At 48.7% G+C, this 14,008-nt stretch overlaps 1 protein-coding gene across 11 annotated transcripts in view; it reads left to right on the forward strand.

Moving 5' to 3' along the window:
• Banp (BTG3 associated nuclear protein) overlaps positions 1-14,008 on the forward strand; it is a 74,121-nt gene that overhangs the window by 23,498 nt on the left and 36,615 nt on the right. For 7 of the 11 annotated variants that reach the window (XM_028752246.1, XM_028752305.1, XM_028752282.1 and 4 more), the window contains exons 2-4: positions 2,484-2,622; positions 3,991-4,082; positions 6,687-6,886. In XM_028752246.1, the coding sequence (XP_028608079.1) occupies positions 2,553-2,622; positions 3,991-4,082; positions 6,687-6,886 (362 nt within the window). In that variant the 5' untranslated portion in view covers positions 2,484-2,552. Of the gene's footprint in view, positions 1-662; positions 829-1,986; positions 2,075-2,483; positions 2,623-3,990; positions 4,083-6,686; positions 6,887-14,008 lie in introns of all 11 variants that reach the window. The other 4 variants (XM_028752255.1, XM_028752271.1, XM_028752263.1 and 1 more) reach the window with 2 other exon arrangements.

Below are 14,008 nucleotides of genomic sequence, written 5' to 3' on the forward strand. Positions count from 1 at the left end.
TTCCTTCCTTCCTTCCTTCCTTCCTTCCTTCCTTCCTTCCTTCCTTCGTCCCTCCCTTCCTCCCTCCCTCCTTCCTCCCTTCCTTCCTTCCTTTCTGGCCTGTTTGATTTCTTGCAAGGTGAGACCCTGGCACCCTCTTTCCCCAAAGAACTGGTGAGGAGAAAAGCCTGTGACTTTCCAGTGTGTTTTCACCTTACTGCAGCAGTTACTTGGTGATTGTCAGCGTTTTCAAGTTTGCCCAGAGTAGGGCCTTCACATCACTCTGTGTGTCCTGTAGATGTGAGCCTAGCAGTGTTTGTTTGTTTGTTTTTGTTTTTTTGTTTTTTGGGTTTTTTTTTTTTTTTTGTTTTTTTGTTTTTTTGTTTTTTTGAGACAGGGTTTCCGTGTAGTCCTGGCTGTCCTGGAACTCACTCTGTAGACCTGGTTGGCCCCGAACTCAGAGATCCGCCTGCCTGTGCTTCCCAAGTGCTGGGATTAAAGGCATGTGCTACCACTGCCTACGAGCCTAGCAGTGTTTGTGGGACCCTTACTTGAAGTGTGGTAGCTGCCTCCTTCAGATGGAAGCCCACTGATTTTCATAATGTCCTTATATATGGTCCAACAAGTCTGGGCTCAGCTTCTGTGTTTCTTGTTTGGAATATGTAATTACCCCTTTCTTCAAGGAATCCGGCTTCCTTTTTGGAGAGATCTGGCCCTTGAGCACCACAGCTGGACTCCAAGGACACAGCCTGCTACAGGGCCCACTGCTGCCTCTGCCCTTTCAGTGGATGGAGCAGAGTGTGTCAGCATATACCCACACCCGAGTTTGCCCTTCCAGTTCAGATTGTGGTAAGTGGTCACTCTCAGACCACGATGTCAGCTTCTGCACTTGTCAGAAGTATTCAGCAGGATTGGAGTGCCACGTGTGGTCAGGTAGAACAAGACACACTCAGCTCCTTAGCAGGGATTGCAACAGTTACTGAAGATGGTTAGAATTGATTTTATAGGTGAATTCTCCCCATTTAAAAAGTTACATTGTATCTGTTGTTAGAGCAGGGGGCAGGAATCTTCCCTCTGCTGGTCTTCAGTGCCCAATACCCTTAGCTGACTTGGTCTCTTCTCCTGATTCTCATTTTCTGAAGTTTTATTTTTGCAGATTCACATTTGTGTATGAGGGTACTATTCCTAGTTATTATATATGGATCAGAGTGCTGCCTTTAGACTTGATAGTGATTTTTGTTTAGATATAAAATTATTGGCCCACGTTTCTTTCTCATAGTATCATTTTACTTTACTGTGTGTATGAGTGTCTTGTCTGCATGTATGCCTGTCTATTATGTATATGTCGTGCTGCCAGAGGCCAGACGTGGGGGTCAGATACCCGGAATTGAAGTTAAAGATGCTTGTGAGCTGTCGTGCAGATGCTGGGGATGGAACTGGGAAGGGCTACTTCTAACTGCTCAGCTGTCCCCCAGGCCTGCCTCTCTCCAGCCCCTCTCATAGTGTCTTAGTTATTTTGACCCACTTTTTCTTTGCCTGGCTTGGTTGAGTTCTCTTTGTGTTGTAAGCCACCTGCTCTTTTGCTTGGACGATGTGTAAGGGAAAAGTCTTCTCCCTCTGCATGTCTGACAGACCCTTTAATAAACGGTCTCAGCACCTGTAGCTCCACTCCTACTTTCAGGAGCCGCTCCCTTCTTTCTTTCCTGGCCTCGGAACCGGGGCCTTGTGCTTGTCATTGCTGAGCTGTGCTTGGGTGCTAGCCCTGAGAGCCTGTTTCCTTGCCACGGTTTGCTCCTGTGTCCCCCAGTGCTCGCTTGTTGGCTTTCCCTCACCTGTCTTCTTCCTCTGTTACATTCTGGAACATTCTCTTTAGTCTTTCTTTACTTCCTTCTGTTCCCATTCGCTTTTCTATTGGTTTTGTTAAGGCTCTACCTGTTGTATTTGTTTACTCTTGAGTTTTCCTAACTTGGTCTTTCTGTAACTATTGATTTTTAATCATTTATTTAGATCTGTATTGATGGACCTGGCCTCACTTTGGTGGCTTGATCAGAATGTCACAGGAACTGGAAGAAAGTCACAGACGGATCTGCTAGGGGTAGCTCTTGAGGGCGGGGTGTCTGGAGGGCCATGCAGCTATGACTGGTTCTCTGGGATGTGTTAGTCACTGAGAGGCCTAGGCACTCTGAGAAGAAGGTAGTACTTACCAGAGTGTTTGTATACGCAGCTGGGTCCACTGGAGATGCTAGATGCCGCCTGAGGGCTCCAGACCTGCTTTTAGATACTGGAGGTGGCGTGAGGTATGGGAGAGTGAGGCTTTCATTCCACTATTTAGGGAAAAAGAGCAGCTAGTTATGTTTCTGAATATTTCTGAGTGCTCAAAACCCAAGTAGAGCTCTGTAGTGAAGCCCCTGCAGACCTTTAAGACCCCTTCAGTGCACAGAGCTGTGATCTGCTCCACACTGGGACCAGTAATTGTCCTCTGGTTCTTGACATTTGTCTTGCAGGTGACAGAACCCCATACCCTGTGACTTCTGATTCTTGCTTGTCAAGTGTTCCCCTTTCTCGCACTCTGGATGATGTCAGAGCAGGACCTGGCAGATGTGGTTCAGATTGCAGTGGAAGACCTGAGTCCTGACCACCCAGGTACAGTGTGGGACAGTAGACGGACTGTTGCTCTTCCTGTCTTTCCAGTATCAAAGCCACCATGCTGGACTTCGTTTCCCAGGAAAGCAGACACAGCAGTGATGCCAGCCCTGTGTGAAAATTCAAATTATAGGATGTAAGCAGGGCTGCCTTACACACACACACGCACACACGCACACACGCACACACACGTGCACGCACACACACATGCACACACACGCCCACACAATTATTTATTTCTGGAAAAAAGAGTTAAGGCCATTGCCCTAGAGGGCTGCTGTGTGTTGCCAAGGGAGGAGGCAAGGCTCACACAGATCTGCAGGTAGTAATTCTTGTCCTTTCTACGTGAATGCGCACACAGAGGCTGGAGAGATGCACAGGCAATCAGTGTGAGAAAAATTGAACTAGTTACATGAAAGCATTCATGGCATAAAGGTCAGTAAAGATGCTGAGCACAGAATTCTGGGAAGGTGGCCTGTGTCAGGCCAGAGCAATGACTCAGTGGTTAGGAGTACTTCCTCTCTTCCAGAGGACCCGGCCTTTGTTCTCATGTTGGACAGCTCACAACCACCTATAGCTCCAGCTCCAGGGGAGCTGCTGCCCTTTTCTGGCTTTTGAGGGCACCCCACACATACACATTCACATAGATATAGACACATAAATAAGAGGAAGCCTCACGGAAATGATGGCTCCTGTGCAGAGAAACGGTCTAGCCGGCAGGTCCGTGAGGTGCGGTGTGCAGAGCTGAAGGGGTTGCTGCTCTTTGGCTCAGTTACTACTGGTTTGTCCTTGATTGGGGATGAGATGGAGAGTTACTGCAGTGGCTGGAGTTGGGGCTACCTTGCTAAGCAGGCCTTCAAGGTCAGCAGGGACGGGTCGTGGGTGGCGCTTGAGCAGCTTCAGCATCCACATAACTCCACGTTGGCTCTGCTATTTTGGGGCCTGCGACATGCAGAGAGGGTTGTGGCTGTCAGTACATACATGCCTCTCGGCTCGGGGAGTGGGCCCAGGACACTCAGGCCAGGTGGGGATGCTATTGGTTTTGCTGTGACGGAGCCGGCAGCCACACTAAGGGAAGGGAAGAGATCACAGATGGAGGCCAGTGTCTGCCTGCCGGGCTCTGCAGAGGATGCATGGGTAGGCTGAATAAGGAGAGCCAGTGTCTGCCTGCCGGGCTCTGCAGAGGATGCATGGGTAGGCTGGATAAGGAGGGCCAGTGTCTGCCTGCCTGAGGATGTTAACAAAGAAACGGCCTGTGCCATTTTTCATCAGCCTTAAGGTGCAGCACTGTGCTTGACTGTAGTGGCAAAGAGCCTGGAGGAATGCAGCGTGCTCACTCCAGTTTCTGTCTCTGTGGTTGCTTTACAGTTGTTTTGGAGAATCATGTCGTGACAGATGATGACGAACCTGCTTTAAAGCGCCAGCGGCTAGAGATCAATTGCCAGGATCCCTCAATAAAGGTACCATGGGGCTCCTGTCTGTGCTGGGTAATTTTCTACCATCAGCCTGGGCTTAGAGAGCTTAGAGAATAGCAGAAGCAACCCTCTTGCAGCTCTGCGGTGGCGGGGCCACACCTTCTGGAATTCTAGGGGAGGCTTCCCCTGCCTTCTCTGTGCTGTGACCTAAGGTCTCAGCCTTGTCACTGCAGTCCGTGCCTGAGGCCTACCCTCACCCAGGCCCAGATGGGTCATTTATTTAAATACATGTGCAAAGATGCTCTTTTCAGATGAGGCCACAGGAAGGGCCTGGGCTTGTAGTATGGAGATGCCACTGAATGCTGCATAAAAGCACAAAGCACAGGACAGGTTCTCCCAGCAAAAGACAGGAGGGAACACTAGATTCTTCCTGTTTCTGCACAAGCCTGCCTCAGGAGGGAGGAAAGCTGGAAGTCACTGTGGCCCACCCCCAAGTCCTGAGGTTTGCTGCCTGGGGTTGGAGGCTCCTCAGTCAGCCACTTAATCACTTCCGGATTTGCTTATTTGGGATCCAGTGTCTGCAGAGCAAGAGGTAAATATTATTACAGGAGAGAAGTTTACAAGAGTGACTTAGATGACACCAGTCCTCCTCACAGGCTTCTCTGTGTCGAGGGCGACTTCTTGAGATGCTCAGTTAGCTCTGGTAACAAGAAGGTCGTGCCAGCTGATGTTGGGAACTGAAAATCCACTCATGCCAGAAGTGGTGGCACACGTCTCTAATCCTGGCACTTGAGAGGCAGAAGCAGGCAGATCTCTGAGTTTGTGGCCAGCCTGGTGTACATAGTGAGTTCTGCGACAGCCAGGGCTACATTAGGAAGATGCTATCTCAAAAAAAAAAAAAAATGAAATGCATCAGTGAAATCCATCTTGAGAGCAGTGGACAGAAGGACAGCATCAGATCTCAAAGTAAACTGTGACCTTAACTGTATCATAAAACACATTTTTAAACAATAGAGAAACAGACCATGGAGGAAAGCAGCTGCCTGGGTTCTGCTGAACACACTGTGCATGTGTGCTGTCACATGCAGCCATGTGCTGTCATGGGATTAGAAGACATTCACATACCAGATTGCCAAAGTAATTCTCAACAGACAGGCCAGGGCTGTCTGTGGGCACCTGACCTGTGGGGCAGAGTTGGGAAGACCCTGTCTCTCTTCTTCCTTTCTGGGTTTCTTGAGATATTAGTTAGTCTGTAACAGTGATTTTTCTTTCTCAGTTGGCACCACTTAGTTCTTTTTCATGGTGTGTCTGCCTGCACTGCAGATGTTGATAACTGAGTGGACACTTGGGGATGACCCCAGTGTTGCTGTTTGTTTCCTCGCACACACAGTCTTGCCTGTAGACAGCATGGTTATCAGAGGAGGGTCAAGGTCTTTTCCTTAACCTTTTTCTCACTAGTGTCTTTCTGTGAAAAGAGACCTTTAAGCCAGGGTTCAGGGTGCTGATTCCTGACAGGAAATTAGGAGTAAGGCCTGCAGCATCTAAAGAAGAATGTTCTCTAAGTTGTGCTGGGTCTGGCAGAGGATGTGCTGAGAGCAGAGAGATGTGAGAGCTTTGAGTAGGCAGCACTTTGTCACAGCTGTTCCTAACTGCTCTTCGTAGCAGGGCGATAGAGCAAGCTCCGACGTTTTCAGAGCCAGGTCTGGCTGCTTAGAATGCTGTCACCCATGCATTCATGCTTTGCTACACCCAGTTGTTGTTGGTGTGGTATAGGCCTCCAGCTGTTGTGATTGTGATACTGCTCTGATTCCCTTTCAAATTAGAGCAGAGATAGCCCCCATTAATGTGGACCAGGAGCAAAGGGGCGCACTGTTCTGCCTGCCTGTGCTCTGAGGTCCAGCGTCAGCCCAAGCTGCTTCCTCTGCTCTCATAGGCTAGCACCTTCTTTCTGATGTGTCCCTGAGGCCGCGTTTCTCTTCCAGTCAAATCCTTCTCATTGTGTTTTCTTCAGAGGCTGCTGGCCTTGTTTCTGTTTCCTGTTAACACCAGCACCCTGTACACTGGCTTAGAGATCTCTTTTCACAGTGGAATTCCTGTGTGTGTCATGTATCTGGTAGCTTCTGACAGGACTGTGACAGGACTAGCACTTGGGGAGCAAACCCATTCCCTCTGCTCTCTGTGTTCTTGAGTTTACTGTGCACGTGGCCGGCTGCTGGCTTTGAGCTTGGTAGTTGGAAACTGCTTCTTTTGTAGACCACTAGGTGGCACACTTGATATTTAGACGGTCCCTGGAAGGGGTCGTTGACAGATTTCAGTGAGGTACACCTGTGTCCAGCCATCTTTTTTGGTTTTCAGGGTTTGGATAGCAGGTATTATCTGTCAGCATTAGAAAGATTTTGTAGCTTTATGTGTGACTCCGTGGATGAGCACAGTGTCAGGCTTATTACCCCATGGCCTTAGTGGTGGTGAGATTGCAAGGGGCTTGTTTGACACAGAGGGCTGGGCTCCACACTGAATCCCTAGGCACAGCTCAGGGCTCATTCAGCTGAAATACATTGGGTGGACTTAGGAGGCAGCTGTCTGGGTCCATGGACTTGCTCCTCACAGTGGAAGACACCGTCTCTGAAGCTTTTCTGTTTTTACTTGCAGTCTTTCCTGTACTCTATTAACCAGACGATATGTTTGCGGTTGGATAGCATTGAGGCCAAGCTGCAAGCTCTCGAGGCTACTTGCAAATCTCTGGAAGAGAAGCTAGACCTGGTCACCAATAAACAGCACAGTCCCATCCAGGTCCCCATGGTGGCTGGTTCCCCACTTGGCGCCACACAGACCTGCAACAAAGTGCGATGGTAAGTCCAGAAGGGCCGAGGCTCTGCAGGCCCCCAGGAAAGTGCTCCTGTGCCAGCCCAGGCGCCGCTGTTACTGATCTGCCCTAGCCCCGGATATCTGCCCTGGTGCTTCCATGGGGCTGGTTTCACTTAGACTGAAACCAAACAGGCTCTGCTGGAATGGCCTGAGTCGCTCCAACTTTCTTTCTTGGCTTAAGCAGCCGGACTCATCTTTCCCTGCACCTGGCCATGAACTTGGCCCATGTATGTTGCTTCTTTTCTCTTTCTGTCTCTGACTGGTCATTGCCTATGTTTTCTTCAGGGGTGGTATTTATAATTTTTACTTGATCATAGCAAACTTTCCATTTAGTCTGATACTTGCTGTGTGCCTAATTTTTCAGTAGGTTTGTGGCCTCCAAGAGAGCTTTGCATGGTTTGCACTCTGCTGGCATGGAAGTGTTCATACCTGGCTCAGTGGGATGGACAGGCGCCTCAGAAGGCGTCCTCCTCACACTGGGTCTGTAGGCAGTGGAGCATGAGACCCTTGGGTGGCAGTGCCCACCAAGTTCTCCTGCTGTCTTTATTCTTTCCTGTGGTGTCTAGAAGGAAGTCTGCTCACGGTAGTGGGCACAGTGTCATCTCTGTGCTCCAAGGCCTCCTCTTGCCTGGTAGGTCTGGGAAGAGCAGAACAGTCGGTGGCAGCACCAGCCTCAGCAGCCTAAAGGACAGCAGTGGCTTTGCTGTGGTGTGGGTGGTTGGTGGGTGCCACCCTGCCCATGTGTGCTGGTAACTGGAGCAACAGTAGGCGGATTTAAAGGGGTGTGTGGGAAGGGAGAGTAGGGGTTACTTTGGATAGTTTTGGGGTGTTCAAGAGTACCAGTGACTGCCTGTCCTCTTTTGAGACAGTTCCTGATGAGACCTGTTGGGTGGACCCATTCAGTGCCTCTGGGAACTCTCAAGAGCGCCTCAGATCCATTCTGCTCTCCTGTGGTCCAGCGTCTCAGGAGAGGCAGGGTTGCTCTTATGACTGATGTGGGCTGCACAGCTCATCACCCCCCACCCCCCACTTATGTACACAGTGTCTGTGCAGGCCCTCTTTTGAAATGCTCCTTTGTCCCCAGACATAATGTTTATAGATAAAGCTTTCAGAGTTAATGGAGTGGCCTGCTGTCAAGGGATGGCCTGAGAGGACAGCAGTGTACGGAAGCAGTTGTGAACAGAGATGGAGCCTGGAGGCAGGAGTTGTAGACATCATCAACTGCCAGTGGGATATTCCAGAATGCTGAGTTCTTTGTGCCATTTCCAGTGAAGCAAAGTGTAGTTCTTTCTAGACTGATACAGTAGTCGAGTTCCTAGAAAGTTCAAGTTACATAAAAACTTCAGGACATCTTCTGTTTGAATTCCACCTGGGCCTGGGTTCCGGTCAGACCTACATTCCTTGTGTGAATGGTCAGAACCTGGGGTGTTGGTGTGGGAGGGTTTTGTGTTAGTTGTCTGAGGCATTGAAGGACACCTTAGCCTCCTTGGTCACATCTAGACTCTAATGGCATTTTGCATTGGTAGCCATGTTTGTCACACTGACTCCAGAGCTTTCGGGCCTGCAGCAAACAGCACTGCTTTCCCCAGGGTGACATAGAAGAGCAGTGATCTTTGCTTCTTCTAAGATACTGCCCATTCTGGGGACAGCACCTCAGTCTTTGTCACACTTGGAACATGGTGTCTTCAAGGAGCTAGGGAAGTGCTGACAACATCTTTTTTCCCTGTTCTAGTTCTGCCAGGTTATGGGAGGAGCAGGAGTGGAAGAGGGTCAGTTTTTTGTAGCCTCACCTTAAGGGCACATGCTTTGGAGTTCTGTCTGTTGGGGAGCACTGAGTGCCAAGGTCACCTAGTTGGACATTCCCAGGGCCAAGACATCCATGTCCCAGTTTCCTCCTTAGAAAGATGAGAGCTGGGACACTACCTGGGTGTGGTGGTGACAGGGCCACATTCTCCAGAAGGTCCAGGAAACTTGAGAGCAGCCTGGAGGATGAGAGCAGAAACCCAGGATTCCATCAACAGATAGATGACACCATTAATACAGATGCAGGAAGAAATGAGAATTGTTACACAGAACCTGGGCAATGGGCCGTAGACTGGCTTCTAGAGCTGTCTAAAAGGCAGCACCATACTGAATGGTGAGGTGCTGCGTTTTGCTAACCTGGTGCCTCTGAGGAGGAGGAGTGCATACATAGCTGAATGATCTCTGTCCAGATCATGCGCTCTGACGAAGAATTTAGAAACCTTGGGCCACTACTTGCTGACTCTGAGTGTGACTCAGAGGACTAGCATAGGAGCCATCACCAGAGTCTTTCAGCTCTAGGAGGCCTCAGGAGAGTGCCTAGAGACGTTCTGGAAGGACACTGCCTCTCATTTGGAGAGGCTGCATGTCCAGATCTAGCAGGAGGTAGGCCCTCTCTCTGCTCTGGAAATCTATGCCCCCTGCTGGTCATTTGACACCTGGCTGGACAAGGCTGAGGCTGCTGGGCTCCAAGGGTGCTCTTCTAATTGTTTGTGCTCCTTGGCAGACAGCAGGCCATGAAACACTGCCAACCTCAGTTGGCATGGCGTCCAGATTTTCAGATTCTTCACCTGAATGAGCAAATTCAAGAAAAAAAGAAAAGAAGGCCTGTTTTCTTTGATGCCAAGGCTTAATCATGATAAAAATGTTTGTGAGGTTCCAGGGATGGGGTTTCATCCAGCAGTGACATTGTTTCCAGAGCTGGAAGTGGACTTACTCTGTTGTGCCTGGCTTGTCTCTCCTGCAGGTATGCTGTGAGTTGACTTCATGTAGATGTACTTGTAGGGATGGCAGGGAGGTGTTTTACTGCTGAAGACGTTTGGAGGAGCAGTAGGTGGTGAAGCATCTGCATTGTTGTGGAAGCCAGTGGTCTGGTGAGCCAACCTTTACTGCTGGGCTCTAAGCCTTTCTAATAAACCAGTACTGTGCTGCCTAACCAGAAGGCCTCAAGGGCCAGCGCAGGCATTTTTATACAAATGGTGAGTAAGTTATCTTCCTGCTTTTTGCAGCGAGACACAGCCTGATGACAGAGCAGGAGTGTTGCCACAGTGCAGATACAGTCCAGGTGCCATGGAGGCAGCACCCAGACAGAGGCAGGGTGTTCCTCCAGGGTTGGCCTGTGGAGCATACTGCTTGACAACTCAACAACTATTAGAACCAAGCATTTCTGATTGTATTTAACTAAGACTATTACCTAGAACAGAGATTTATTATTATTATTATTTTTAAAAGCAGTAGTTTTATTTTTTCTTTAAAAGGTTTAAAATTGGAACTGGAGAGATGGTTCAGTGGGTAGAACCAGTGGGTCAATCATTGTCAGCACCGTGTAAACTCAACATGGTAGCATATGACTGTCCTCCCGACAGTCAGGAGGTAGAAACTGGAGGGTAAGAGGTTCAAGGTTATCCTTGACTACATAGTGAGCTTGGGACCAGCCTGGGCTACATAAGACTGTGTCTCAAAAGCAAAACTAGACACAATAAAATAAAATAAAATAAAATAAAATAAAATAAAATAAAATAAAATAAAATAAAATAAAATAAACACACACACACACACACACACACACACACACACACACACAGGGATTTTGTATAACAGTAGTTTCTAAAAAAATAAAAAAAAGTGATTTAAAGCTTCCCTCTGGGCAGTGGGGCAAAACTTCCTCAGGAGAATTTTTGTTCTTTCCCTTTCTCTGAACTGACGTTGGAGACTTGAAATGTTAAGGAAGCACTCTGGCTGCCAGCTCTTAGTTCCAGGTGATCTTTTGTTTTCCTGTTAAAGGAAGCTGATCTGTTCCTAGCTTACCTGCTTCTTGGAGAGCTTGTCTCTTGCTTAACTTTGTCCTGTGAGTGCTGTGGGGCTCTGTCCCCTGCTTCAGCACTCTGAGTTAGAAGCCTCTACTCTGTAGGCTGAGAGTGCTGAGAGAGGTAGAGCTGTTTGACTCTGGAGCGCCTGGTCTCCCAGCTCGAAGGGCGAGTTTCCGTCTTATCTGATTTTGAGTTCTAGATGCTTCAGTTTAATGCCATGCTTGTTCTTCCTGCAGGGCCTGTACTGCCCTGCACAGTCACATGCTCCTCTGTACACTTAGGGAGCACACACTAAAGGAGGGAGCACACAGCTCACACAGGAAGGTGGGGGTCCTTAGCAAGCCCTGCTGACTCAGGCATGCTCCAGCCCTCAAGGCCAACTCAGTAAAGCGAACTGCCCTGCTAGACTGTGGTCCGGCAGCTCAGAGGACTTCTCCAGCACCTGCACAACTCATGCTCTTTGAAGGGAATTGTGTTAGCTCTGGGTTGCTCTGGGAAGTGCTGTCATGTCTACCCAAGGTGGTTTCACAGACACAGTGAATCTTCTCATCTGTGTGTCAGGGCTTTAGTTTCTCCCTGTTGTACATAACCTATATTTCTAAGTACCTTATGCTTATGGCCTTATGTATGCCAGCCCGGCCTGCCTCCTGCCTTCCCCTCCTGAGTGCTGTGAGCACAGGCATGCGCCATGCTTTGTGTGTGACGTGCTGGGGCTCAAACCCAGGACTGTGCATGGTAGGCGAGCTCTCTCCTGACCGAGCTGCATGCTCAGCTTCCATGTGTATTTAAAACAGCTATTATTTACACGGATGTGGTGTGAGCATTGTGTGTGTGCTGGAAGAGGGTGTTGGCTCCCTCTAGAGTTACAGGTGTTTGGGAGCTCCTTGAGGTGGGTGCTGGGAACTAATCTTGTGTCATGAAAGAGCCATGACCCCATCTCTTCCCATGAACCTTTACATCTCAGTTTCCAGTTGTTTGCTCATTTCTGAATTCACCTCCCAACACTGCATGAAATCTGACACATCCCAGGTAGCCTATCTCCAGTTCCTAAAGTTCATTTATTTCAGTAGCTTTTCTTTAGGATTTGAAAAGAAATGAGCCTGGCATGTGGTGCACTTTTAACCCCAACAGAGGCAGAGGCTGCGAATTGGAGGCCAACTTGGTTTATGCATCAAGACCCCGCTGCCTGGAGTTCTCCCTTTCCTCACAGGGTTTCTATGCCTTTACTGTATCTGCTGTGAGCTCATTCCCATGCAGTCTGTCCTTCTGTTTGCCTTGGTACAGTTTTGTTTTCTGAAGGAGCTTATAGGCCGAGTTCTGGAAGAGCTATTCCCTACCCTTTCCTGAAAGCTCGATTCTCATGTGATAAGGTACTGTGCAGTATTAGTAGTAAAAAGAAACATTTGCCAGGGCTGCCATCTGGATTAATGGTTCTCATTCAGGAGGCCTTGAATTCAGACGTCTTCCTGCCTTAGTCTCTAGCCTGCGATTATAGACATGAGTCACTATGATTGGCTTAGGGAGAGACTTTTCTGACATTCGTGTCCCCCATCAGAAGATGGGGATAAAGTGAAGGCTACAGTGCCGTGACTAGAGTGACTCATGAACAGGGTTCAATGTACTGTGAGCTTCAGTGGCTCTGAGCTGTAAAGAGTTGTAAGTTCCTGGGATGCTGGCCACACCCCTGGAAACCTACTGGATTTCAAATCTTTAACTCACAGTGCTTAATGTCAAGTTCTGACTGGCGGCTGAGGTGGATATAGAGATCCTCTGCTTGTTATATGCTTAGTGCTGCCTGCTGGCTCTGGAGCTTCATCTTTCTGTCTTCTTTGGGATGTTGGCCAGCTGCATGAAGACCCCAGAACCCCAAGTCGCTTAGCTCATAAACTTAATTTAAGTTTATGTGGGCCTGAAGCAGCAGACTTTGGTTGTGGCTGATGGTCTTGGGGTGCTGGCAATGATTCTGGAACAAATTAGACAGAAGGCCACCACCAGAAGCCAGAGGTGCTAAGTGGACACTCTAGCAGGGTTGAGCAGGTGTGAAGGGAGGCGGCTCAGCAGGGCTGTGTCATTAGTGCCTGTGTGCACGAGTGTGCACGTGCGTGTATGTGCATGTGTATGTGTATATATGTGTGTGTGTGTATGTATGTGTGTGTAACTTGGAAGTTGTTGTGTAGTTTTGTTTATTTGTTTGTTTTTAAAGCCAGAGAGCTCATAAGAATTGTCCAGGGCAATTGTAAAATAAAAAGAGGTCTTAAGTTCTCTTAAGGGGGCTCTGCCTTCTTCTAGAATGTTATAAGAGAACACTGGGTTTACATCTAACTATGCCTGGCCAGCTCTGTGGTCTCAGGCTGGCGAGATGTCTTTCTGAGCTGCCGTCTGTGGCAGAGGCACTGAGATGCTCTGTCTGTGTTTTGGCTACAGTCTCTTTAGAAGATACTGCATTGCCTCATCTTCTCCCAACCCCCCCACCTGTGCGTGTGCGTGTGCGTGCGTGCGTGTGTGTGTGTGTGATGTACTCAGTGTTTTATCTCATGCTGTTATGTAGAAGGCACCCTGTGTTCTGTTTCACAGTACTTGGAGCCTTTGCGGCCAGTGCTTGTCATCCTGTGCTGCCAGGCTGATGGTTGACACTCCTCTGACTGTAGTAAGTGAAAGGACCTTGTTCATACCTGTCCCATGGCTGCTGCTTTGCCACAGTATAGCATGTTTTACTACTGAATAATTTTATGTAAAGGTGAGAATATTCAGAGTGTATAGCTTCAGCCACAGATTAACACCACTTGAGAATTGAGCATCAGGCCAGATGTGACTGTACTTGCCTGTAATTCACTCGGGAGATGGAGGCTAGAGAGTTTTAAGTTTGAGCCTAGCCTAGACCCCACCCCCCTCCAAAAGTCCCAACAGTCTATGGGTCATATCCTTTCCTTTTTTCAAAATTACCGTTAAGTTTTATGAAAAGATTTTTGTTTTGTCTATGAGTGTTTTGCCTGTATGTTTGTAAGCGTGCCATGTGTGTGTAGCACCCATAGAGGCCAGAAGAGTGCACCAGTCCCCCAGGAATTGGAGGTATAGCTGACTATCACCCACTATGTGGGTGCTGGGAACTGAACTTGGCTTCTCTGCGAGAGCAGCCAGTGCCCTTAACTGCTGAGCTGTCTCTTCAGCCCTTATTAAGTTTTTATTTAATAGAAAAATAGACAGACTGGGGGGGGGTTGAGAGGGGAATGGGAGGGGAAACTGGGGAGGGATGAGAAGGGGACTGTGGGTGCTTGG

The sequence above is a fragment of the Grammomys surdaster genome, unplaced genomic scaffold (genome assembly GCF_004785775.1).
Source record: "Grammomys surdaster isolate TR1022 unplaced genomic scaffold, NIH_TR_1.0 128, whole genome shotgun sequence".
Taxonomy (NCBI): Eukaryota; Metazoa; Chordata; class Mammalia; order Rodentia; family Muridae; genus Grammomys; species Grammomys surdaster.